At 39.0% G+C, this 26,952-nt stretch overlaps 1 protein-coding gene across 1 annotated transcript in view; it reads right to left on the reverse strand.

Moving 5' to 3' along the window:
* Positions 1 to 8,213: 8,213 nt before the first annotated feature.
* LOC128357693 (membrane-associated guanylate kinase, WW and PDZ domain-containing protein 3-like) overlaps positions 8,214 to 26,952 on the reverse strand; it is a 40,641-nt gene continuing 21,902 nt past the window's right edge. The window contains exons 16-21 of the mRNA XM_053318062.1: positions 16,659 to 16,853; positions 15,721 to 15,797; positions 15,372 to 15,518; positions 11,954 to 12,092; positions 9,889 to 10,250; positions 8,214 to 9,822 (exon numbers count right to left, since the gene is read on the reverse strand). Coding sequence (XP_053174037.1) covers positions 9,214 to 9,822; positions 9,889 to 10,250; positions 11,954 to 12,092; positions 15,372 to 15,518; positions 15,721 to 15,797; positions 16,659 to 16,853 — 1,529 coding nt within the window. The 3' untranslated portion in view covers positions 8,214 to 9,213. The remainder of the gene's footprint in view (positions 9,823 to 9,888; positions 10,251 to 11,953; positions 12,093 to 15,371; positions 15,519 to 15,720; positions 15,798 to 16,658; positions 16,854 to 26,952) is intronic.

The following is a 26,952-nucleotide window of genomic DNA, read 5'->3' on the forward strand; positions in this document are numbered from 1 at the left end:
CCAAATGTTCAGGTGGCTGCAAGTGGGCAGCATATACCGACTTTATAGTCTATGTATCGTCATTTTAGAAAGAAGTAAGCGTTTTCTGTGGAAGCCAATTTCTGCCCAGAAAATAAAAATAACAAGATTAAATGTTAGAAGTGATAAAAAAAATTCCAAAGTGTAAATGTAGTTTGTCATACTTTTGGTATTACAAGTGACATTTGTTTTAACTTTTGTCTCATTATTTTGACTCATAAAACCCAAATTTTAACACAGTATGTCATAATTTTGACATATACCTTATAATTCTGGCCCAGAATCGCTGTAAAAAATAACTTGGCAATAATTTGGCAGAGTTTGTTATGATTTGAATGTGCCGTGTCATACTTCTGACACAAAAGTAGTATAATAAAAAAAACCCTTGACATCGTACCTTTTATGATTTTGACTTAAAACGTGATAATTTTACAGTAATATCTTATGAATTTGACATTGTATGTTATAATCTTTCATTTTAAAATTCCCAATTATTTTTAAGTATTATCTATTAGCTTTGAAGTAGTGTATTATATTTTTTACTTAAAGCCACAATTTTGATGTAGTTTCACAATTTTCATATAGTATCTTGTCACAGTATCTTATAACTTAGCATCTCATACTTAAATAACCTTAAAAGTTGTTGTAGCTGTCTCTTAAGATCTCACAATTTTCACTAATGAAAATCATCTTTTTGTGTTGGTATTTCATAATTTTACATCATATCTGAATTTTCAAACTATGATATAATTTTGTGTCCTAAATGTGTTTTCAAATTACAGTTTTAAAGTTGTCGCTATCATAATTTTGTCATGGCTTCATGTTGTATCTTATTATTTTTGCATCTTGTTGTAAATGGCATCTCATAATTTTAAACTTACCATGACACAATTTTGACAGCGTAATTCTGACCATTTTATCATTTTGATGTGTTATACTTAAAATTGCATCATTTTGAGTCACAAAGTCACGCATTTGACACAATGCTTTATAATTTTGACATATTGACTTAATAATTATAATTTTATACTAGTGTCATATAACCATGACACTGTATCGCATAACTTTGACCTAAAAAGTAACTACTGTATTTTAAAGTATTATCTTAGAAGTAATGTTTCTATATTTCTAAATATTTTGATTTAACAAGTCATACTTTTACAGTCGCATCTTATAACTTTGATATTGTATCTTTTACTTTCAGCTCAAAATCTAATTTTAAAGCAGCATTTTATAATTTTTGTTTAAAAAGACACAATTTTTAAGTATTATAACTTTAAAGTAGTGTTTATATATATCAATATATGTTATAATTTGTTCTATGTAGTTTCATACTTTTGATGTAATTCTTGTAGTTTTGTCACATTATCTTAAAAATATGAGTTAGTATCTCATACATACTAAAGTGACAACATTGGCGTGGTGGTTATTGTCATCATTTAAAAAAAATAAAATGTGATGTAATGCATACTTATACTTTTTTAGCATCTCAGTTTATCTTATTATTTGGATCATGAGTTTGATATAGTGCCGTCATTCTGCGTTATCACATATTTTGAACATTTCATCTACTTTTTTTCTTTTCCTGACAGACTTGCCCTTCCACAGTTTTCACATTCACTTCAACACAGTCATGGTTAGTTTTTGTTGTTTTTGTCATAAGAGGAACTGGGAGTGTCTGCTGAGTGCTGATTGTGGTTTTTAAACCAAACAGTCATCAGTGTGCTGTTTCTGATCAGGAGTCGATAGGTCATCTCCCCATTAGACATCTGACCAGGCCAACAGCGTACGACATCATTAAATGTTTAAACAGGGAAAAGGAGAAAACTTGCAGACGTAAAACAAACAAAGACATAAAGACATAAAGACATAAAGACGGATCTCTGAGCTTTCTAAAATGAAAAAGGCTTGCTCCTTGTTTGTCTGGGGCTGATTGATGTTCAGAGACCACACAGGCGACAAGATTCAAACTGACACTCATAAAAAAAACAACTCCTGACATCAACAGGAAGCAGATTTTCATTAATTGTTGGGTTGTTGTTTTTTAAAAAGGATAATTAGTTAGTTAATTATCAGCTGTAGATTTTGACTGTTGTTTGTGTCGTCAAATTGATTTATTGTCAACACCGTCGTCTCTGTCGCCTCCAACAGTCAGCCAAGTGTCGGGTCAGAGGAGCTGCGATGTAGACGCGTCAGGATGGCTTTTATTGCTGAAGGCTCGAGGTATAAACTAGAGACTAATACAGAAACACAGTACAGTAATGACCAACAGGTTCATTCGATGATTTTCTCTGAATTCAAGATCATGCAGTTTTTCATTTTGATGATTTTTTGGACACATTTTATCCATTTCCAAGTTTCTGGTATAATCAAGGCCATAGCCAGGATTTTTCAAATACTGAGGTCAAAAAGAAAGCCACAATCTATCTTTAGGTATTGAGGACTCCATGATGTATTAATAACGCTTTCTTGCTGTGCATTTCTCAATCATGGTCACTCTTGTGCTCCGGTCCTTTCTTATCACTTCCAATTTTGCAACTTAAATCAACTCCTATTTCAGTATTCTACAACTTCCATGGTTGCATATTTAAAAATTATAACTGCAATATATTTATTTTCTTTCTTCTTAAAACGTGGACTGGAGCAAGGTCTGCTGGGAGAAAAGGGCTCATCCAATGTATGAATGAACAGTTTGCAAAATCGGTCTAGTCTAATTCACAAAAGTAGACATACTTAACATATTTCTGGCAATTTTCAAGTCGCAGTTCAACATCTACTGCAGTGAATATGTTTTCTGGAAGTGAGCTCTATATAACTACTAAAATCTCCAGTAATATGCCGACTGTATATTTGTGAATTTGTGACGAATCTGTTGATGGAAGCACAACACAGCTGGAGTTGTTCGATAAGGAAACCAGTTAAATTGGAAAACAGTTGGGTCAAAACACCGGGGCCGGTGAAAAGATTCCCGGTGGATTTCAAGGCCTCACTCCGTCGCTTGCTATAGCTGAATACTTTCGTTTTGACATGGCAGCCGATATCTGCAAGTATGTGTCGAAACTTCAAGAAAAAAATACAGAGGACCTCAGTGTCCTCAATCGTAGCTACGGCCATGGGTATAATATTAGATTTGTTGAACATCATTGTACTGTGTTACTTTAGTGGGAATAATAAACTTTCTAATGGCAGACGTTTTGTCACAGCAGGAAAAAGCTCACTTGTAGTTAATAAAGTTATAATAATGCCATTACTCAACATGTCTGCTACAAAAAAAAAGTCATGATCTGTTTTACCTGATAAAGTCAACAGGAAGTCCATTCTGTCACAGTTAAATCACCTCACAGAACTGAACTATAAACTACGTTGTTGGTTATTAGTTAACGAGCTAAAATAATAAACTATTGACTTATCACGAGTCCCATTTACACACTGATACTACACATATATCATTGTTCACAGTATCTAAGTTGTACTTGTTGAGTGTTGTGAAAGGTTCAATCACCTTTTATAACTCGTGTTAACTTTTTATCACAGTTGTGGATTAACCCTCCTGTTGTGTTCGAGTCAAGGAAGGAAGGGAGGAAGAAGGAAGGAAAGGAGGGAGGGAGGAAGGAAGGGAGTAAAGGAAAGAAGGAAGGGAGTAAAGGAAAGAAGGAAGGGAGGAAGGAAGGAAGAAGAGAGAAAGGAAGGAACGACAGGAGGAAGAAAGGGGGGTGGAGGAAGGGAGGGAGGAAAGGAAATAAGGAAGGGAGGAAGGAAGGATGGAGGAAAGAAGTAAGGAAGTAAGGAAGGTAGGAGGGAGGGAGGAAAGAAGAAAGGGGGATGGAGGAAGGAAAGAAGGAAGGAAGGAAAGAGAGATGGAAAGAAAGAGAGAAGGAGAGAGGAAGGAAGGAAGGAAGGAAGGAAGGGAGGAAGGGAAGGAGGGAGGGAGGGAGGGAGGGAGGGAGGAAGGAAGGAAAGAAAGAACAGTCAAAACAGATCAATTTGACCCGGGAGGACGACAGGAAGGTTAAAGAGGATGAATTAGAGTAATCTGGGACATTCAGCAGTATATTTCGATATGAAGCCAAAACATTATATCTGCACCCAATCCTCCTATTTGTCCCAGATCCTTTCAAGATGTGGGACAGTTCGTGCTGAAATCTGGGACATTCACCAAAAGGTCTAAATTACTTTAATTCTTACAATAAAAGACTCATCTGGTCAATAAAACTCAAGGCCAAAGTGCATGCTCATGTTTGGTCATTTCAGTAATTGCAATGTTTTTGCTGTTACAGATAATATAATAATGTATAATAAATTATTATTTATCAATATTTATAATCATATATTTTGAAATCTGCCCAAAAATAACAACAACAAAAAAAAGACACTAGAACCCCTGAATAACTAACTATTGGTATTGCACATGAGTAAAAACCAGCTGACAATGAAAAATTAACTGAGATGAAAAAAAAACCTTCATATAAAACATGTTTTACTATATTATAACATATTTTGATGCCCCACATTAAACCCCACATTCACATTAAACTGAATAAAAGAGAGAATACTGTATGTTGGCCTGTGAACAGACTGAAACACCTGTAGAGTTACTTCTTATACCTGATGGTTGTAATCAATAAATCAATAACTGATCATTTGAGTGAAAAAACACAAATTACTCATTTAAACTTGAACTACTACTACTTTTTATTGTGCTAGACCAGGGGTGTCAAACATGCGGCCCGTGGGCCAGAACCGACCCGCCGAGGGATCCAATCCAGCCCACTTTCCTTCCTTCCTTCCTGCCTTCCTCCCTCCCTCCCTTCCTTCCATCTGTCCTTCTTCCCTTTCTTTCTTTTTCCTTCTTTCCTTCCTTCATTCCTTCCATCTGTCCTTCCTGTCTTCTTTTCCTTCCTTCCATCTGTCCTTCCTTCTATCCTTCTTCCCTTTCTTTCTTTCTTTCCTTCCTTCATTCCTTCCATCTGTCCTTCCTGTCTTCTTTTCCTTCCTTCCTTCCTCCCTCCCTTCCATCTGTCCTTCCTCCCTTTCATTCTTTCTTTTTTCCTTCCATCTTTCTTTCCTGTCTTCTTTTCCTTCCTTCCTTCCTTCCTTTCCGTCTTTCCTTCCTGTCTTCTTTCCATTCCCTTCTTCCCTCCTTCCTTCCATCTTTTTAATGGTCCGGCCGACATGAGATCAAATTGGGCTGTATGTGGCCCTTGAATGAAATGAGTTTGACCCCCCTGTACTAGACCAACTCATTCATCAGGAAGACAATGAGAACCAATAATGAGAAAGGTCTTGGTCTCAACTGAAGCAGAAATGTTGTGTTTATATGCTTCTTCCACCAAATCACCTCATTTCTGTTGTTTGACATAATTTATTTTGACTTTAATGGAAGAAACCCTTTTTTGGGGGACTGTAATATTCATCCTGTAACAACGAGTATGAGCTAATGAGGGACTGAAATGTTTTGAGACATGTGCGTCCACTAACCCGATGACCTGGATCAGACCGTCTTTAACTGTGACAGAACGTCTCAATTTGTTTAAAACACAAAGGATGGTGATTTTCTTTATTTTTCTTATCATCAACAAATCTCATGATCAGACCCAAACCAAACAATGAACGAAGCTTGATATATTTTATTTCTCCGTGCCGTAGATCTAAACATGAGATTTGTGGCCAAGAGGAAAAACACAGAAAATCACCAGAATGATCCTTTTAAGAGAAGAACTTTAAACCTGCAGCGTGGAACATTTACATATAAATTAATGTCTGTTACTTTCAATCCTTAAGCCTCTAATTAACATGAATCTCTGTTTTTGTACAGTACACTAGATGCATACTGCACATGCTCAATGGGCCGAGCCGGCTAACTTCTGGTTAGCTCTTTGCTAACCTTGAATGCGGATAAAATAATTGAATCGTGCAGCTCTTCTAGACTTTCCAAATGTTTTTGGACTGAATGGATCACATTCTGGTAATAAAACAAGTCATTTTGTGGGGGCGATTTGACGATCAAAACAATTTATCCACAGCTTTACAGCCGGACAGTAGCAACAGTCGGCTACAGGAAGCCTACGATGTTAGCACATATTGTAATTACTCTCACTGCCACAAGGGGGAGAGAAAAGTCCCACACTGCAGCTTTAAGTCCCTCAATTCATCATATATAATCAGAATACAATCAATTAATAAATAGTTTATAACACACTATATATATATATATGTAGTTAAAAGCAGATATAAGGACATTTTAAGTGTTTATTTATTATAACTTCTCCTTTTAAGACATATTTTAGTTTATAAATATTGTCATTTATGATCTGTTTATACAGGTAATAATATCTGGATGTCCACAGGAGGAGTTATAACTGTTGAGTAATACATTAATAAACACTAATAGTACTCTAATAGTGTGTTAGCAACTATTCATTAACTCTTTATATGATGATTATTAAGTGTTTCAGTCAGTCTGTGTTGTTTTGAAGCTCGGTGATGTTCTTCGCAGACGTCTGATGGATAAACTGTTGAATCCTGTGCAGACCTCAATGCTTCTTGGTCGTCTTTGGACCAGAACCTGAATAATTCGATCCATCTTTAGAACCAGAGTCAGACTCTGTGACCATCAGCGAGCTCGTCCTCCGATTGGCTGCTGATCAGAGAGAATCGATCACCAGCAGACAGTCTTTTAGAAAATGCATAGAAGACAAAGATCCAAATGCCCTTTAAGAGAGAGCAGGCTGAGGGGGGGGGGGAATAAATGGCAGCGCAAGGGATTGTGGGAGTTGTAGTGTGAGTGCTGAGGGTGTGAATGTAGACAGACAAGGCGTAAAACATCATAATGGATCATGCAACTGAACTGCGTAACATTAAATGAATCATCTAACGTGACCTTTATTAAAATGTTTACTCTTGTAATAATATTTGCTTTGAGATTCAATCAAACCTACAGAACTGATTTCTCCCCTGAAAATAAAGACAAAAATCTAACTGAGAAGGTGATCACATAGAAATACAAAATAAAATTAGATTCATTTAAAAACCATTTCTACCCAAACCGTAAAAGTAAAAATATTGCAATAATAGCATTTGCTGGTTAAATCATCAGTTGGTTTTCAGTGGTATATAGCGTAACGTTATGAAAAGTGGAGGTATATATAGTGTGATATGATTTGACGTGACAGGAAGTGGCAGTATACAGCGTGATGTGATGTGGCAGGAAGTGGCGGTATATAGAACCAATCGCAAAGGTTTGTTTACAATAACTTCCAGGTAGAAATCTCCCTGCGTCAAATACATGCAATTTAACGACTATAGGAGCAGAAATAAATGTCAGTTAAAGTAAAGACTTTAACAGAGAAGCATGTTTATGATGTGTTTTGTGTCCATGTGGTTTAGTTTAAATTTAAAGGGTTAAAATGTGAAAATAAACGTATGAATAACTTGCACACATTCTTTTTTGTGGACTCAGCATCAAATTTCTACTTTTAATCCATTTTGAGAGAATATATTAGAGGATTATGGTAAAAATGTCTAAGTGGTGTAACCATAAAAACTTTCTACCAAATAATTCAACTTGCTTAAAAACAGTAAATTCCCAATAAAACACCATATCAACTAGTTTGGCATGATCTTACATTATAACTTTTATACTAAATAAAGCTAATGGAATACTATTGTTCTAAATATTACATTTAATCTGGAGGATCATGGAGATCAGGAAACATTTCTTTTTCTTTTTAAATGAAGTCATTATTAGTATGAGTCTACTTAAATACACTGTAGGTCTATCATTCTTTTGTGGTTACACCATTTGACATTTTCAGGAGCATTCAGTCTTACTTTTAGTTAAAAAAAATGGTGCAAATGTCATTTCAAATGATATAAAACTAACAAAAAAACAAAATGTTGCTTTTAAAACTTTTTAAAAGATATTCTTCAATTGTTCATCTTGCCAACCCTTATTTGTCACTGACCCATATTAGTATAAGTAACTATAAGCAGTAAGTAGTAAAAGTAATTAAAAGTAAGCATACATGATTAAAGCAGCAGTAAGGCGACTTCCCACCTTGATAAAGTCAGCCACCTTTGGTTTAGCAAAGCAACTCAGTACATAAAATAAGCAGAGATGTGTTTCACTTTATATCTTTTAAATGTTTAAAGTTTAAAGCCAGAAATGAAAACATATCAGCTGATGAATGAATTGTCTACCCGGAAGTGACTGTTATTGTTATTGTGGGACACCACGGAGATAGCATGACGTGACGCGACATGATGTGACAGGAAGTGGCGGTATATAGTGTGACCCGACACGACGTGACAGTACATGACAGGAAGTGGCGGTGTCTCTGCCTGCAGCCTCGGCGTCAGTTTACAGGACAAAGGCTGAAGTTAAATGAGGCACTTGTTATGATGCAGAGCTGCAGGTCGTCGGCCATGTTGGCCACAGAGTGTCTAGGTGTGTAGGTGTGTGTGTGTGTGTGTGTGTGTGAGTGTGTATGGCTCTGTTACATCATCAGGAATTTCAAAACATCGGGCAATTTTCTTTTCATCTCTCGTTTTTTTTTTGTTTTTTTTTAACAAGCAAGCAAGCAAATCAAATCATCTCTGCTTCTATTTAATGTCTAATAATAATGATAATAATAATATTAATAACAATGACGTCATTGAGCCGTCACATGTTCAGTTTATAAAAATAAAAAATCATTCCGCTGATATTCACATGCTCAGATACACAGAAAGACTGTTTGATAAGATCACCAGCTGTGATACGAGCCGCTGATGATGATCTTTGCATACGTTTATATAAAGTCAGAATAATGACGATGATGAAGATGAGCTGATGTGACGTTTTGTTTTTTTTCAAGTGAAACGTCTCATCAGGACACACTGCGGGATTATGGGGTTAAAATTTGAAACATAAAAATAAACATGTTAGTTAAAGATGCGGCTCTGTGTGCAGCTGTTGTGTCATTAGCCAGTCGGAGGCCTAGAAATACCCGTCCACCAGCCAATCAGAAATGGGTCCTCACGCTGCATGCTTCCTCATCCTCCAAACAAAACCAGAAGAGTCACCGACACGATGCAGGAAGAGGCGGGTCTTCTCTCAAAAAGCCCTTGTAATTAGCCAAAAAAACAAAAAAACAAAAAGAAACACAAAAAAACAGTCAGCAAATGAAGAAAGAGAACGTCCTCGCTGCTGGCCAATCAGAGCGAGAGCCCGCCCTCTAGTCCCCGCCCACTGATCCGACTCCGACTCAGCTCCTGCGTCAGTCTCTGCTGGCTCGGTTTCAGCCAGGGACCTGGGCCCTCCCCTTGTTGCCGTGACAACTGGGCTCTTGTCCAACCAGAATCCCCCCTCCACCCTGAGGTGGCGATGCTGGCTGCTGATTGGCTGAGCTCTGAGAAGCTGGCTTCCGATTCGTTGTCAGACAGACGCTCGTCGTCGTCGTCGTCGTCCATCGGCATGAGGAAGGAGAACGCCGCTCTCTGGGCTGAACTCCCAGAATGCTTTGCGTGGGAGGTGGCGCTGCTGTATTCCTCTTTCCTCCTCTCTCCTCTCCTCTCCTCCTCCTCTTCCTCCTCTCGCACCCTCTTGCTCTTCACCTCGCTCTTCCTCCTCCTCTGTTTCGCTCCTCCGTACTCCTCCACCTCCTCACGCAGCGTCGGTGTGTCCCAGGATCGAGCACTGCTCCTGGGTAAGCTCCGGCTCCTCCTCCCCTGCTCCTTCTGGTGGTCTCGCATATCCTTCTCCCTCACAGTTTGGCTCCTCCTCTTCCTCTCCACCTCCTCCTCCTTTCTTCTGCGTCTCTCCTCCTCCTCCTCCTCCTTTCTTCTGCGTCTCTCCTCCTCCTCCTTTCTTCTGCGTCTCTCCTCCTCCTCCTCCTCCTGTTGCCTCCTCCTCCTCCTCTCCTCCTCTTCCCTCTCCTCCTCCCTCCATCTCTCCTCCTCCCTCCATCTCTCCTCCTCCCGTGCCTGCTCCTCCACCACGTCCAGGTCCAGATCAGGAGGCACCAACCCTGCTCCCCCTCCTCCTCCTCCTCCTCTTCCACCTGTTCTTCTTTTGGTTTCTCCCTCTCTGCTCTTCCTCCTCTTCTCTCCTCCTCCTCCTCCTCCTCCTTCTCCTCTGGTACTTCCTCCTCCCCTCTGCGAGCTGAGGGAGGCGGTCTTCATGGTTACTGAATGCACGTCCTGCTCCTCTGTGTGTGAAGAGGAGGAGGGGGAGAGGGCTCCTTCCTCAGGGCCTGAGAACAGACAGAAAACATTGAGCTGCAGTTCCTCTTGCGTCCAGCTGGTGGCGCTGTGATCAAAGACATGTTCATCTCTCAGCAGATTCACTGAACTTCTTCTACTGTCAGGCTGATTTTAAAGATTCAACACTGGCTGTCTCAATTTAGGATGGTTGAATATGATTTTTTATTTCACATCCAAGATAAATAACTTTAAAGGACGTGTTCTCAATTTTTTTAAGTTTGTCTTAAACCAACAGTCAGGAGCCCAAATGAACTTTAAAGCTGTTTTCCTTGCTGTAATCATTCCTCCTGTACCTACTGACCATTAGAAGATCCCTTCATAATGCACTTATAATGGAAGTGATGGAGGACTAAATCCACAGTCCTTGAAGCTTCAGCCGTCCATATGACTCAAATCAAGTCTCCTATGATTCCACATTACAGTTTTTTTAGTGCTAAAGTTCCTCTTTTTGTTACTATACTTCCACCACAGCTCAACAGGAAACACTAAGAGGGAATCTGATGCTATAAAGACTGTAAATGTGTCAGATATCCCTTGATATGACTAACTCACACTGCTGAGCTCAATAGAAGCTGATCAGAGACTTTTAAATGACTGTGTGGATTTTGGCCTCCATCACTTTACATTGAAAGTACATTTGAGACACCAGGTATGTGGTAGAAAATGCTGATCCCAAGTCAGTTTCAGGAGTCAGAAACTCCCAGTTTAACTTTAATTTATATCCCAGCATCCTTTGTACTGTAATTATTTAGTGATTACAGAGTTAAGTCAGTTTGTCTTTGTGTCTGCTGATGAAAATGTACAGATGAAGGGATGAGAGAGAAAGTTCAGGAAAAGGAAAATGAAAGGAAATGAGATGAGATGGAAAAAGTGAGTCTGAGAGAAAAGAGAGAAGTTACCAACCGCGAGTTTTCAGTGCGTCCAATCACGTAGAAGCAGGGCTCCCCCTGTTTAGAGTTGGTCATACAGAGAGACAGGCTGGACAACTCCACTGAGGAAGGCGAAGAGGAGGAAGAGGAGGAAGAGGAAGAACAGAGCAGGAAACAGAAGAAGGAAGAAGAAAAAGAAAGTAAGAAAGAAATAAAAAAAGACAGGAGGGAATCAGAGAGAATCCAGAGCTCTTTTAAAGCATCAGGCTGAAGATTTTCTATATTTTTCTTATTGTCAGCAACAACAGAGCCAAACAATGAACTGAACAATGAAGCTTTGGATACACACACAAAACGTGTTATTAAATCAGTTCATTGTTGGTTTTTGGATCCAAACATGAGATTTTGGATCATCTTAAATCAGTGGTCTCCAACCCTGCATGCATCCACACACCTGAATCTAATAATAAACTCATTATCAAGCCCTTTGACGAGCTTCAGCTGCTTGATAACGAGTTAATTATTAGAATCAGGCGTGTTAAGAGTGGGGCGATACGTTAAACAAGCAGGGCAGTAGCTCTCCAGAAGAAGGGTTGGAGACCACTGCTTTAAAGGCTTTAAGCTCAAACTTCACTTTGGTGAATCGAGAGGAAAAGATTTAGTTAAAGGTGAGAATTCAACACGAATCAGGAGGTTAAAAAGGAAACAGAAGTTAGAAAGAAGCAGCAGCTGGAAGCCTGACAACCTTCTACAAACTTCTTCTTCTTCTTCTCCTCCTGCTAAATGGTGCGTTCAGGGACATCATGTAAAATTGTAAATCTCACCGTAGTCGGGCACGTATCCGTTTCCCTTCTTGAGGACGAGGTGGATCCGGTGTCCTCCTCTCCTGATCTGCTCCACGGCCTGACTGTGAGTCATCCCCGATGTGCTGTCTCCGTTGATCTCCACCAGCTGATCGGACACCTGAGGACACAACAAAGCGGACCGTCGAGACCTTCGGTTACAGGCAGTGAGGAAGACGCTTAGACTACGGTTTACACGTGCCTGGATATTTTCATAAACGGACATTTCATCCTCTCCGTTTACAAAAAAAACTGCGTGCACATCAGTCAGTTTTCAGAAAGCAGCTCAAGCCCACAGCCAAGTTTTTAAAAAGCATCGTTTTCAGGGACTAATTATTCGTTTGCGTCTAAACGGAGGGAGCAAACGATGGTTAATGTCGCCGTTTTTAAAAATAACCGGGTACGTATAAACGGGGCCTTAGTTTATCTTCAGTTTTACAGTAAAGTCGCTGTGAGTGAGGCTGAATTTCTGTCAGATCGATAGTCGTTTGATTAATTATCCGATGGATCAAAATTATGTCTGTTTCATTGATTGGTTGGACTTCTAGCAGCTCCAGAAATAAGAAAACCTCGTTAAAAGAATCTCATTAGCATTTTTGTAACTCTGCTAACACCTGTAACCATAGCAACGCTGACACGGAGCACAGGTGGATCCTCTGGCTTTTTCAAAGAGTGTAGACTTGGTTTTAACTTTGGTAGGGATTTTGTTTTATTTTTTTAAAGCAAACGCCAACCGTAGAGTTAGTAGCTTCTGTAGTATTTCTTTTTTATTATTTATTCATTTATATCTTTTTAATTGACCTCAAAGACTTAATTTGTACTATTTTTCATTCAACTCCTGAATTTATGGCTCAATCTTTTTAATTTTTATTTCCTATTGTTCACATTGCTTGTTTACTTATACTGTAATTTATTCTTTTCTCTTTTTTTTTATTTTTTATTGTTGCTCTTTCTATTTTCGCTATTCACAAATTTCCCCATCGTGGGACTAATAAAGGAATATCTTATTTTATAATCTTATACTATCTTTGTCTCCATGCTGCTGCTGACTGGATTTTTATAATAAACATGATGCCCGATATTCACAAACATCAGTTGGGTGAGCTGTAGTTAATTTAGCTTATGACCCATATGCAATAATAACTCATCCACTCTATGAACTTGGAGGGACGAGGGTTATATAAATATTTCTCCTAATAATGTCAAAGAAGATGAATCATTGATTTTTTTAAAGAAGAAGTCTTTCAGCTGTTATTTACACTTCAGTTCCTCTTTAAAAAGACCTTGAGTCTTAATTTGCTTCTGGGATTCATTTTCGCTGACAGTAATCGTTCTTTAATTAAACATCATGTCTGAGCAGGAATTATAAATCAGGTAGGAGGAGAACACTTAATGGCTTTAAAATTTAAATATGATATTAGTTTTGTTATATTTAAAACACTATGAATAAACCACTTGAAATCCCCCCACTGTTCATCACAGACTGTTACCAGATGATCTAGTCAAGTGTCTCCTCTTTCACTCTCTATCATTATAACCTGCTTCTTTTAACCCTTGTGTCGTCCTCCCTCCTTCCTTCCTTCCTTCCTTCCATCCTTCCGTCTTTCCTTCCTTCCTCCTTTCCTTCTTTCGTCCTCCCTTCCATCATTTCTTCCCTCCTTCCTTCCATCATTCCTTCCTTCCTCCTTTCCTTCTTGTTTCCTTCCTCCCTCCCGCCTTCTTTCCTTTCCTTCTTTCCAACATCTAAACCAATGCTCAACAGTATGTTTTGCTTCATTTTATTAATGAGGACAGGAGTTATCTGAAAAAAAACTGTTCAATATAATTATTTATTCCATATTTGTAGGGTTTTTTTTCCTCTTTTTCTTTTCCTTAATGAACATAATTTCCCAGAAGTCCGTGATGTTTACTGGCTAAACGTGACGGCTCCACAAAGGAGACGAGTCCATGAGTGAGTGGAGGAGATAAGATAAAATGTTCCTTTATTAGTCCCACGATGGGGAAATTTACATTATTGCAGCAGCAGAGTGCATAGTTAAAATAGAAGTGCATCAATAAAAAATAAGAAAGAATGATAAATAATAAGTACAAAAGTAATGAAAAATAATAGGAGTAAAAAATATAATAAAATATTTATAGATGTGGACAAAATCCAGTTACAATAATGTAAGTACTAGCACTGGGATTTGTTGTTTTTTCTGTGCAAATAACAAAAATGTAGTAAAAGAACAAAAGTTTAAAAGTCTTGGAGCTGAGCGGTCTGAGAATATGTCAAATAAACTCCAGGAGCATGTGAGTTTTAGCACTGTCAAAAGCATGCTCCTCTTTTTAGACTCTGTTAATGTGATGTATTGTAGTTCACAACATGCGCCACCAGGGGGCAGTCGGTCCTGATATAAAACAGCGGTTACAGATGGAGAGGAGAGTGAGTGGAGGAGATAAGATAAAATATTCCTTTATTAGTTGCAATTATTGCAGCAGCAAAGTGGATAGTTAAAATAGAAGTGCATTAATAAAAAAGAATAAAGAATGATAATATATATATAATATAATCAAATATTTATAGATGTGGACCAACTCCAGTTACAATAATAAGTACCAGCACTGGGATTTGTTGTTTTTTCTGTACAAATAACAAAAATGTAGTAAAACAACAAAAGTCTTAGAGCCGAGCGGTCTGAGAATATGGAGAAAATAAACTCTAGGAGCATGTGAGTTTTAGCACTGTCAAAAACACGGTCTCTTTTTAGACTCTGTTAATGTGATGTATTGTAGTTCACAACATGCGCCACCAGGGGGCAGTCCGTCCTGATACAAACAGCTGCTACAGATGGAGAGGAGCTTTCAGGATTCTGCGTTTCAATTTCACTTTATAAGAATTATCACTGGACAGTCTGACCGAGGTTCTCATGTCTTATGTATGACTTCACATAATGTACACAATGACTGAAAACACACAGTCTGAACAGCTTCACCAGAAAATGTCCTGAACTCTTTCCTGCTCCTCAGAGGATGATCCCTTTTAGATTTTAATGACCCCCTCTGCAGCCTCTAGGGGGCGCTATCAGCACTTTAGATTGTCAGTCTGGACCGTTATGTGTCGCTGGAGCAGCTGTGATGTTGAATGTTTGATGCTCAGAGTCTCAGAGCTGCAGCAGACAGAAACTGAGAACCTAAAGCTCATGAAAACTTCACTTCATTTAATAACAACGTTTAATATCACGAAGAAAAAAAACAGCTAACGGCCGATCGACTCATTACAGAGAGAGAGAGAGAGAGAGAGAGAGAGAGAGAGAGAGAGAGAGGTGACTTCCTGCAGCTGCTTCACAATAAAGGACTTCAGTGAAAAGAGCTGCAGGAGGTTAGTTTGAAGTGTGTGTGTGTGTGTGTGTGTGTTTACCTGTATCTTGTTGCTGCGCTGGGCCGGCCCCCCCTCCATCAGTCCCAGCACGTACAGCCCCATGTTGTACTCACTGCCCCCCCTCAGAGAGAAACCGAAACCTGTGGGACCTCGCTCCAGATCCACGCTGTAAAACCTCGTCTCCTCCTGAGAGACATACACACACACACACACACACACACAAGAACATTGGTTAGAAACTTAGAAAATTCATCAAATTCCACATTACTGTGATGAAGTAATTGAAATAGTTACATTACTTATTACATTTTAAATAGAGTAACTAGTAATCTTGTAAACTATGACATCGAATGTTAACTTAAATGTCCAGAATGAATGTGAGAATGACCTTTGACCTCCCTCTGGGTCCCTTCATCATCCGGCCGTCAATGTCCAGGTCGGCTCCTTCTGACAGTGACGCCGAATCTGAGGAGGACAGAAGCGTAACCATTAGTTAATGATTAGTTGATCTTTTTATTTTCTGATTCAAGCTTGATAATTTGGTATCAAGTCATAATGAATGTATATTTTAATACCAGTTTTTGGACTTTACACTACTTTATATACAGTTAGCTAGTTTATACTACTTTGTATACAGTTAGCTAGTTTAGTCCAGTGGTTCCCAACCTAGGGGTGGGGCCCCTCCAAAGGGTCAGCAGATAAATGTGAGGGCTGGTGAGATGATTAATGGGAGAGGAAAGAAGAAAAAACAAAGTTCTGATACACAAATGTGTTTTTCAGGTTTTTGGACTTTTTCTCTAATCTTTGATTTTTGCTGAAATATTGGATCATTTGAACATTTATTGAAATGAAAGCATGTGAGAAGTTTAGAGGGAAAAATCATTTATTGGTAAAAGTCCCTGTACTTAGTTACTTTTCACCACTGAAGAGAAAAACTGAGCAAACAAACAACAGTTTCTGTGTCTTAAAGTGACAGACAAGAGCAGAACTGTTCAGTTGTAGATAATAAAAGTTAATGAAATGAAAAGTGAGTGTGTTCTCCTGTTAATGCGTCTCTGCAGCTGCTGTCTGGATTCACACAAAGATTGTTTGTGAGTAAAGAGGCGTCACTCTGTAACTCTGCTGTCTGACTAGTGACAGAGTTACATTTCACCTGTTGTTCATACATGATGCTGCTCAGCTCAAGTTGTGTTTCAGCTTCTCAGACAGCAAAAGATTATCAGACATCTTTGAGTTGGAGTTACTTGAACTTTAGTTGCTCCCGAATCTGAGTACTATTGAAACTCGTCTCTGTGTGAAATGAGCCTGTAAAGTCAAACGTCGTACGGTGTCTGGGCGTGATGCTCAGTCTCAGGGTGTTCCCGGCTCTCCTCAGGATCTGGGCGAGGTCTCGGTGCTGCAGGCCTCCGACCGGTCGACCCTCCACGGCGTCCAGCTGGTCTCCAGGCTGGATCTGTCCGCTGCGGGCCGCCGGGCTGCCTCGCCGCACCGTCACAAAGCGGTGTGACATCATGGAGGGGGCTGCAGAGACGGAGGGAGAGAGAGAGAGACAGAGAGACAGAGAGAGAGTGAGTCGCATGTTCAGACATCATATGGTCAACTTGGATAACACCTGTAACCATAGCAACGCCGACACAGAGCACAGATGGATGCTCGTGTCTGTTGACCCGTCTGACTTGTTTTTTAAATGATGGGATGAAGTTGAAAAATAAGTTGTAATAAATGTGGAGCTGTAATAAATGTGGAGTGTCGCTCTCTCCGACTCTCTGACAGCTGTGTAATAATAAATGTGTTTCAGATTTAATAATTGAGGTCTTTTCAGTCTGCCTGGCTGAGCGAGCAGCTGCTGCCGTAGCCCAACAACCAGTTCTCACATCCGCAGACCCCTGCTCGAGAAGAACACACAGTCATCTGTTCAAGCAGCTAAAAAATATGTTTAAGTTTCACTGGTGAAAGTGGTCACATGACTCTATATTTATATTCTGGGGCTCTACTGGAATATATTTTCATGATTTCCAGTTAAAAACTTCCAATTTATCTTATTCTTATTCTCTTAATGCAGCTCCTCAGTTCAGCCTCTGTCTGAAACAGGCTGTTTTAGCTCCTGCCCCTCCCCCCTCCCAACTTCAGGAAGCTTCCTCTTTCTCCGGAGGCTACATAAACAAACCACTTTTCTCCTTCTCTGCGTCTTTTCTTGAAACACTCCACTCCACTACATCTCAGAGGGAAATATTGTACTTTCTACTCCACTACAGCTACTACTACTACTACAGCTTTAGTTATTTTTCACATGAAGATCTGATAACACCAGTTACCGTGGCAACGCTAATTCTATTCTATCAATATAGTTTAAGGCAGTTGTTAAAATGAGCTCAACCATAACATTAAAATGCTGCTTACATGCACACACACGATAAATACGAGTACTTTTACTCTTGATACTTTAAGAACATTTCAAAGTACAACAATTAAAGTAAGATTTTTCAGGAATGAAAAGAGAGAAAAACAATGGAGTTTGGTCTTGCAACAGAGACCACCAAGTACACACACACACACACACACCTGATCCCATGTCAGTCCAATCCGGTGTGGAAAGGGAGAGAGAGGGAGGAGGGAGTGAAATTCTCAGAGAGATTTTCTGGCTCAGCGAGACATTAATCACCAAGAACAAAGAAACTAGAAATAAGACAAACTGTTTCTGTTTCTACGGACCTGAGGAGTCACATGACACACACACACACGCAACCACCGACTGACTGAGCTGTAGTCAAATGGCAGCAGATAAAACATGAAACATCACTCCAGCCTGAACATGATGGATTACCTCTGATTAGATGTGTTTTTTATAGAAACACGGTAAAGTGAGTGATCAGCTTCAGGATTTCACAGTTTAAGAGTCTAAAAACCCTGAAATGGTCCTTTTAGTCCGCAGAACAACACTAAAGCTTTTTAAAAAAGAGCAACTTTTTGTGTGTAAGAGGCTTTACGGTTACATCACAGACCGGCAGTCAGCTGTGTGTCCAAACACTGAGAACAATCAGCTGTTCAGAGGAGTTTATAAGAGTCACGCACAGATTCGGCATTTTACTGCTAACACGGCTCCTCGCTCCCCTTCGCTCGTGTTTTAGCTCCTCCCAGCGAGGAAGAAGAGATAGCGATGTACACATTATGGTATTCTGAGCTGATACTGATCATAATCATTGGCTGATAACTGATATATACCAATATGTTTTTTTTAATTGTTTTTTTTATGATGTTATAATATTTTGTTGTATTTTATTCCAAAATTAGAAGAAGAATAACTGCATTGTTTTAAAGTAACTCAGTCCATCATTATGTTATCTTTGAATGACCATTCATGAAACGATCTTTCTCTAGAATTTCTTTTTTTTAAAAACTGCTTTAAAATCCATTGAGCCTTTTATGCAATTACCTCCTTAATAAAAATAAATATCTGTACTTCAATAGCTACTGATACTGTCTGAGTCTGACCGTCCGACCACAAATAACCAGAACATCAGCCACTGACATCCATGAATTGTATCTTATGTACTGATCGGCCAATGTTAGTCAACAAGGGGAATATCAGCCCATACTGATATTTGGCTGATATATCAGTGCATTCCTAATAAGGGACGTCATTTTAAGTAAACTATTGATGACACAGTCAAATATGAACAAGTCAACTATAATATATGGATATTATTAATTAACAGTTTAAAAGAAATGAACATTAAGTGTTTTTCTTGCTCCCTGATTCCTCCTGTTCATAGTGACCATTAGAAGATCCTTCATAATGTTTACAATCTAACCCTAACCCTCCTTCTGTGCAAAAAAAGATGTATTTAAAAGTTGATCTGAAGCTAATATGAAGCTTCAGCGTCCAAATGAGTCAAATCTTCATCTTCTATGTTTCAACGTTACAGTGTTTTTAGTACCAAAGTCTCTTTTTGTTACTATACTTCCACCACAGCTCAACAGGAAACACTAAGAGGGAATCTGATGCTATAAAGACTGTAAATGTGTCAGATATCACTTGATATGACTAACTCACACTGATGAAGCTCAATAGAAGCTGATCAGACACTTTTAAATGACTGTGTGGAAACACTGTGGATTTAGTCCTCCATCACTTTACATTGAAAGCACATTTGAAGGATTTTAATAGTCAGTATGAACAGGAGGAATGATTACAGAGAGGAAAAAACATCTTTCACTGTTCAAATGGACACCTGACTGCTGGTTTAAGACATTTATTAAACATCTGACAGTGAAGAGATGAGAGATGATATACAGCAAAGATCTGACCCCCGACATAAACTCTACTCTACACAGAAAAACACTTTTATAGCTAGTTGGACTTGTGCAGCTTTACTTGAACGCTGCACGAGTCTCTGCTTCTTCTGCTCAGCTGCATCAGGAAATGATGCAATGTGACTGAATAAATATAGTGGATCAAACTTCACAAATTAGCTACTGCCTGGAAATCAACGATCTAGAAAAACTGTAGTTTTTTTAACGTTGTGTTGGTGGTCTCAGAGTCTCCGAGAGTTTGTGCTGTCAGGAAACATCGTTGTTGTTGTTCTGCTGGGTGTGTAAATGTCAGAGACAGTGCGTGACGATAAGCTGCACAAATAAACTGTAGCGAGCTCAGCGGGCGCGTACAGTCAACAGGATTTAAAGAGAAAGGACTGAGAGAGGAAAAAACAGCAGGATGGGTCCTTTAAAGTCAGTTTAAAGGACTTTAAACAAAGAGACAAAAGTCTGTGTGTTCAACGCTGAACTCTCACACACACACACACACACACACACACTGAGCGTTGGGTGGATGTTTGCCTGTGAGCTGATAAGCAAAGTGCTGAGTTCTGCATGTATGAAGCTGCAGTGTGATGTTATCCGGAGCGACAGCTGGAGGTACAGAGCAGAAATTAAAATACTGACACAGAAAAACGTTCTGTAGCACTAAAAATAGCAAAACGTCGACATTTTAAATATTTAACCGTGTGGTGTGACTGTTAGAAAGCTCCTTTATAATCCCAATACTCTATTACACTCGCTGTGATGCATGAAAGTATAAATATCTCTTATCAGTTTAGTTCCTGAACGCCTCTTTGCACTCTGTATAATTTCCAAATGCACCAGGCTCATTTTAATTCCTGAATTCCCCAGCGCTCATTTTAGTTCCTGAATACCCCACGCTCAGTAAACAGTGTTTCCCCTCGGCTGACTGCTTTGGGGCGGAGGCAGCAGCTGGGGGAGGAGGGGTAGGGGGGGGGGAGCAACTGAGATTATGAGATTGACACTAAAATGGGAATAATTGGTCCACCTATGTTTTGGAACAGCGCTGCACAGACGCTCCCAAATGCTGTTGATTTCTGAATGGATACATGTTTGTACAGTTCCCAAATGTACCTCATGCACAGTATGGTTCCTGAATGCACCGTGCTCAGTAAGCTATAGTTCCCGAACACCTTGTGCTCAATTAAACTCCCGAATGCACCATGCTCATTTTAGTCCCTGAATGCACCTTAGTAATTTAAAGATCCCATGTTCAGTATAGTTCCTGAATGCACCATGCTCATTTTAGTCCCTGAATGCACCTTAGTAATTTAAGTTCATAAAGATCCCATGTTCAGTTTAGTTCTTGGATCTCTGTTGTGCTCATTTTAGTTCCTGAATGCACCATGTTAATTTTAGTTCCCAAATATCCCGTATTCAGTTTAGTTCCTGGATCTCTGTGCTCAGTATAGTTCCTGAATGCACCGTGCTCATTTTAGTTACTGAGCACCTTGCGTTGAGTGGAGTTCCTGAACGCGTCACTCGTTTAACTCCATTAAACTATGTGCAAAAGACTTCTAAAAAAGACACAAAAGTCGGTCCGTACACAACAAAATATGTAGGATGTCGCTCCACACACACACACACACACACACACACACACACACACACACACACACACACATACAGAATGTTGGGTAGATGTTTACATGTGAGTTGATAAGCAAAGTGCTGAGCTCAGCATGTTCAGAGTCGGTGGAGGAGGAAACATGAAGCTGCAGTGTGATGTTATCCAGACCGACAGCTGAAGGTACAGAGCAGAAATTAAAACACTGACACAGAAAAACGTTGTGTAGCACTAAAAATAGCAAAACGTTGACATTTTAAATATTTAATCATGCAGCGTGACTGTTAGAAAGCTCCTTGACAATCCTTTGTAACAACAGCTGTGACGTATGAAGGCATAAATATCTTTGAACGCACCCTGCCCATTTTAGTTCCTGAACGCCTCACACTCAGCAAGCTACAGTTCCTGAACGCCTCACACTCAGCAAGCTACAGTTCCTGAACGCCTCACACTCAGTAAGCTACAGTTCCTGAACGCCTCATACTCAGTAAGCGACAGTTCCGGAACGCCTCACGCTCAGTAAGCTACAGTTCCGGAACGCCTCACGCTCAGTAAGCTACAGTTCCTGAACGCCTCATACTCAGTAAGCGACAGTTCCGGAACACCTCACACTCAGTAAGCTACAGTTCCTGAACGCCTCACGCTCAGTAAGCTACAGTTCCTGAACGCCTCACGCTCAGTAAGCTACAGTTCCTGAACGCCTCATACTCAGTAAGCTATAGTTCCTTAACGCCTCACGCTCAGTAAAGTTCCTGAATGCCTCATACTCAGTAAGTTACAGTTCCTGAACGCCTCATACTCAGTAAGCTACAGTTCCTGAACGCCTCATACTCAACAAGCTACAGTTCCTGAACGCCTCACGCTCAGTAAGCTACAGTTCCTGAACGCCTCATACTCAGTAAGCTATAGTTCCTTAACGCCTCATTCTCTGTAAAGTTCCTGAATGCATCGACAAAACGAGTCACAAATGTCGCCTTCATCTCTGACTAAACATTTAACCGATGATGAAAACCATCTTTAGTTGCAGCGTCTGTCTGAACCGTCTTAATATGGATGTGAGTGCTGCTGCTCATCCAGCTGCAGTGTGTCTCTGATGTTTAAATCTTTATGAGAAGCTCAGCAGTGAGAAGCAGCTGCTTAAAATCACATTCTGACACTTTGGATTAAATGGCAGATACTGTACATGTGAAAAAAATGAAAGTTTGTCAAAAAAAACATCCTTAAAAAGCCAGTTTTCATTTTAAAAAGAAATTATTTTAGCTACATTAGCTTGTAGCATGCTAACAGCAGCCCAGAGACACCGCCTGTTTCAAAATGGAGACCTAAATTGTCAGTTTATCTGTAAAACGTTGACATTTAGATCACACTGACCAACTTTTTTTAAGATATAACTGTATCTTAGGTCAGGTTAAACTTATTAAAGCATGTTTCTGAACGTTTCCTCTACCAGACATTATGTTTCCTCGCTCTCTGAGTTCAGTTCACTGCAGCTGACTCGATTAAACATGCATAAGAACATTTGGTAAAACTGTTCTTTCAACCACAGCGACTCTGACTCCAGATCTGCAGATGGAAAACCAATAAAATATTAACCTGTTGAGGCAAAAGTCAGCTCCACTGCTCCTCAAACTGCCTTTCTTCCTCCCTCCTACCATCATCATCATCACTAACCAAACTCTGGAAAGTTACTAAGTATTAGTATTTCCATGTGATGCTACTTCATACTTTCTACTCCACTACATTTATTTGACAGCTTTAGTTACTTTTCAGATGAAGATTTGACACAATGGATAATATAACAAGCTTTTAAAATACCACACATTGTTAATGATGAAACCAAAAAGCAGTGTGTAGTCGGCTCATGTTTCAGATGTCTATGAGTTGTTAACAGCTCCACCAAATAGTGATTTTTCCCTCTAAACTTTTCACATGGTTTCATTTCAATAAATGTTCAAATGATCCAATATTTCCAAAAACTGAAAATACATTTGTGTATCAGAACTTTGTTTTTTCTTCTTTCCTCTCCCATTAATCATCTGACCAGTATAAACTAGCTAACTGTATATAAAGTAGTATAAACTAGCTAACTGTATATAAAGTAGTATAAACTAGCTAACTGTATATAAAGTAGTATAAACTAGCTAACTGTATATAAAGTAGTATAAACTAGCTAACTGTATATAAAGTAGTGTAAACTAGCTAACTGTATATAAAGTAGTGTAAACTAGCTAACTGTATATAAAGTAGTATAAACTAGCTAACTGTATATAAAGTAGTGTAAACTAGCTAACTGTATATAAGTAGTGTAAACTAGCTAACTGTATATAAAGTAGTATAAACTAGCTCCACCTCCAGCAGCTACAACAGTAACATGCTGCTCTAACACTGATGCTTCACTATTAATAATCTAATGATGTCATATATAATAATATATCACTACTTTTACTGTAATACTGCATATTACATCACTCATAATACTGCAGTACTTTTACCATAGTAGGATTTTAATGCAGGACTTATAATGTAGTATTTATATATTGCTGCATTAGTACTTTTACTGAACTAAAGGATCTGAGTTTTTCTACCACCTCTCCATGTTTGTTCAAATACAGTTTAGTCAACAGGTGAATTAAATTTTGGTTGAATTACTTTGATGTGAGCTATAATTATGAACTGGATGATATTGTACAAGTCTGAAGCAAAGGTAGTTAATTACAGGAAGTGTGATTCCATAGACGTGCTGGCAGAGCCTCGTGCGTAATGTAGTTATTGAATTATCACACACAATACAACCAATACAACCTGACTGTGTGTAATTTGTAAATTGATTTTTCTACTCTCATCACTCAAAGCGCTCTACATTACAAACCAACCTTCACCCATTCATACACTGAGGCGGAGGTGTCGACCTGCTCATCAGAAGTGACATTGGAAACAGTTTTGGGGTTCGGTATCTTGCCCAAGGACACTTCGTCAATGCAGGATTGAACCACCGTCCTTCTGATTGGTGGACGACCCGCTCTACCTCCTGAGCCACAGCTGCCCCGTGATTTCAGTCCAATTTTACAGAACAATAAACTCACCTGCGCTCCTGTATGATGCGCACACACACACACACATGTACACACACACACACATGCACGAACGCACACACGCACACACACACACACACACACACACACACACACACACACACACACACACACACAGCTCCACTCAGTCTGCTGAATTATGGATTAAAGTGACTATTAATAGAAAGTTTAACATTTCCTATTCAGGGTGCTAAAACCCAACACGAACACTCGACTGACACCTGACTGCTTTAAAATACAGTCTGATAAAATACTTTATTCAGTGGTTGAAAAAGTATTCAGATCCTTTCCTTAAATAAAAGTAAAGGTCCTGCATTTAAAAAACAGCTACCAGCTAAATTTACTCACAGTATTACAGTTGGGCTGTGACTGATTTATTAAATTAATATATTGTTAATACAGATGAGTCAATGCATTTCATTACAACAGCTGCTTGATTTGGTGCCAGTTTAAACTTTACTTTACTTTTTTTTGTGATACTTTAAGTGGATCACAAGTCTTGAGATGATTGACTAGGTTGGAAAGAAGAAAAAACAAAGTTCTGCTCCATAAATTTGGGGGAAAAAAGAAGTTTTGTCTCTCTGGGCCTTAAACAGTTATTTATTTGAAACCATGTGAGGGGAAATGTTTGTTTGGTGGAGCTACAAGCAACATAAAGAAATCTGAAACATGACAAAGAGAGGCTTTTTTTGTTATGTGCTACAAGCCACAGTTTGGGAACAATACAGTGTCATTTCTAAGCTCATTATTATGTTATATTATGTAAAATCTTCATCTGAAAAGTAACTAAAGCTGTGAAATAAATGTAGTGGAGTATGAAGTACAATATTTCCCTCTGAGACCTGGTGGGGTGGAAAATAGTTACTTTATTTTACTTTATAATGTTTTAGACTCAAAACTACATATATTTCAGTCTGAAACAACTTTAAAAACACTCAAATATTTCCTGAAGTTGTCTTGTTCTCTGTCTCTCACGTTCTTCTCTGTATGTCCAGAACATAGACACGTCCCATGTGTGTTTAACCTATTTTAGCTTAGCTTAGCTTAGCACACATTAACAGAGCCAGGCTTGCTGTCTTTGTGCTGTAATCTAGCTGAGACTCTCTCCGTGTGTCAAAGCGTTGACACAAACATTGGACTGTTCCTTTAAACCGGACAGCTCCTGCAGGATTGAGGCGTGAAGATGAACGTATGAATGTGTTATTATTACGAGGTCAGACAGAGTTTGTTTTGGGGTTTGTGGCGAGGTTGTTTTTTTTTTTTGTTTTTTTTTTTATAACGGAGAGCCACAGCTGGAAACAGACGGCACATCTGGACAGAGACAGACAGTCAACTGGGTCGAGTCACTGAGGCTTATTGTTACATAACACACACACTCACACACATATATACACACTCACACACACACACACACACACACACACACAGGCCTATTTGGGAAACGATATGTCAACACAAAAAAATAAAACCATCAGGAGAGCAAGACCTTGTAAAGCTCATCAAATGTGCCGTTATAATATCAGCTGCGCAGTACTGATATTCTGTTTTAGACGTTTTTACACCATGCTTGTTTATATTCTGTTAATTAAAAGTCTGCTGAATCCGCCGTAACACAACGTAAAGACAGTCATCACTGATTATCGTGATATTGAAGAATATTATGAACATGTGATTATTCTCAGGCAGGTTGTTTTTCTCTGATTTTTAGGCAGATTTATGGAGGTTTATTAGCACATCAGAGATAAATATACAAGTGTAAATCACACTGAAAGACAACAATATGAGTTTCATATCTGCGTGTTTAGATTTGACTGAATTATGACTCCTAAGTGGAGGATTTCTTCCCTTCCTCCTTTTTTTTCCACCCCTCCTTTCTCCTCCTCAGCTCTCAGGAATTTCTGAAATATTTTCATCTCATCGAAACTGTGTGTAGGTGTGTGTGTGTGTGTGTGTGTGTGTGTGTGTGTGTGTGTGTGTGTGTGTGCGTACAGTATGTGTTTGTGTCTCTGTGTGTGCATGCATACAGTATGTGTTTGTGCGTGTGTGTGTGTGTGTGTGCATACAGTATGTGTTTTTTTGTGTGTGCGTACAGTATGTGTTTGTGTACGCATGTAAGTGTGTGTAACTTACGGGTCAGTCACTTCACACAGTGTCAGTCAGAATACCAGCTGGGTTTCTGCATCTACATGTATGACCTGCAGAGCTGCTCAGTGTTTAAGATTAAAGGAATATTCCACACAAAAAAAAAGAAAAGAAAAGAAAAAAGATCCTTCCACTAGTTGAGTAGCGTCTGTCAGAGTCTGAAGGACAAACTGTTACTGCAGATTAAATACCAGCTGATAAAAGTAATCACAGTGTAAATATGTAGTGTGGTGTTATTTAATGCTGAATGAGGTTTTTGTTAGAAATCTCTCCTTCGTTCGACCTGTTTAGATTAATCTGTGTTGGAGGTGGAAGTTAGACAAGCCTCCATTATCATTATGATTATTATTCTTATTATTATTAACACTCTCATGTTTAATCTGTTCAGTAGATCCTGTAGCAGCAGTCAGATGTTAAACATACAGAATAAATGTTCTTATCTACAAACTAAACATGTCCCAGTCCAATCCTTAAGTTTCAT

This window comes from Scomber japonicus, chromosome 4 (assembly GCF_027409825.1).
Source record: "Scomber japonicus isolate fScoJap1 chromosome 4, fScoJap1.pri, whole genome shotgun sequence".
Taxonomy (NCBI): Eukaryota; Metazoa; Chordata; class Actinopteri; order Scombriformes; family Scombridae; genus Scomber; species Scomber japonicus.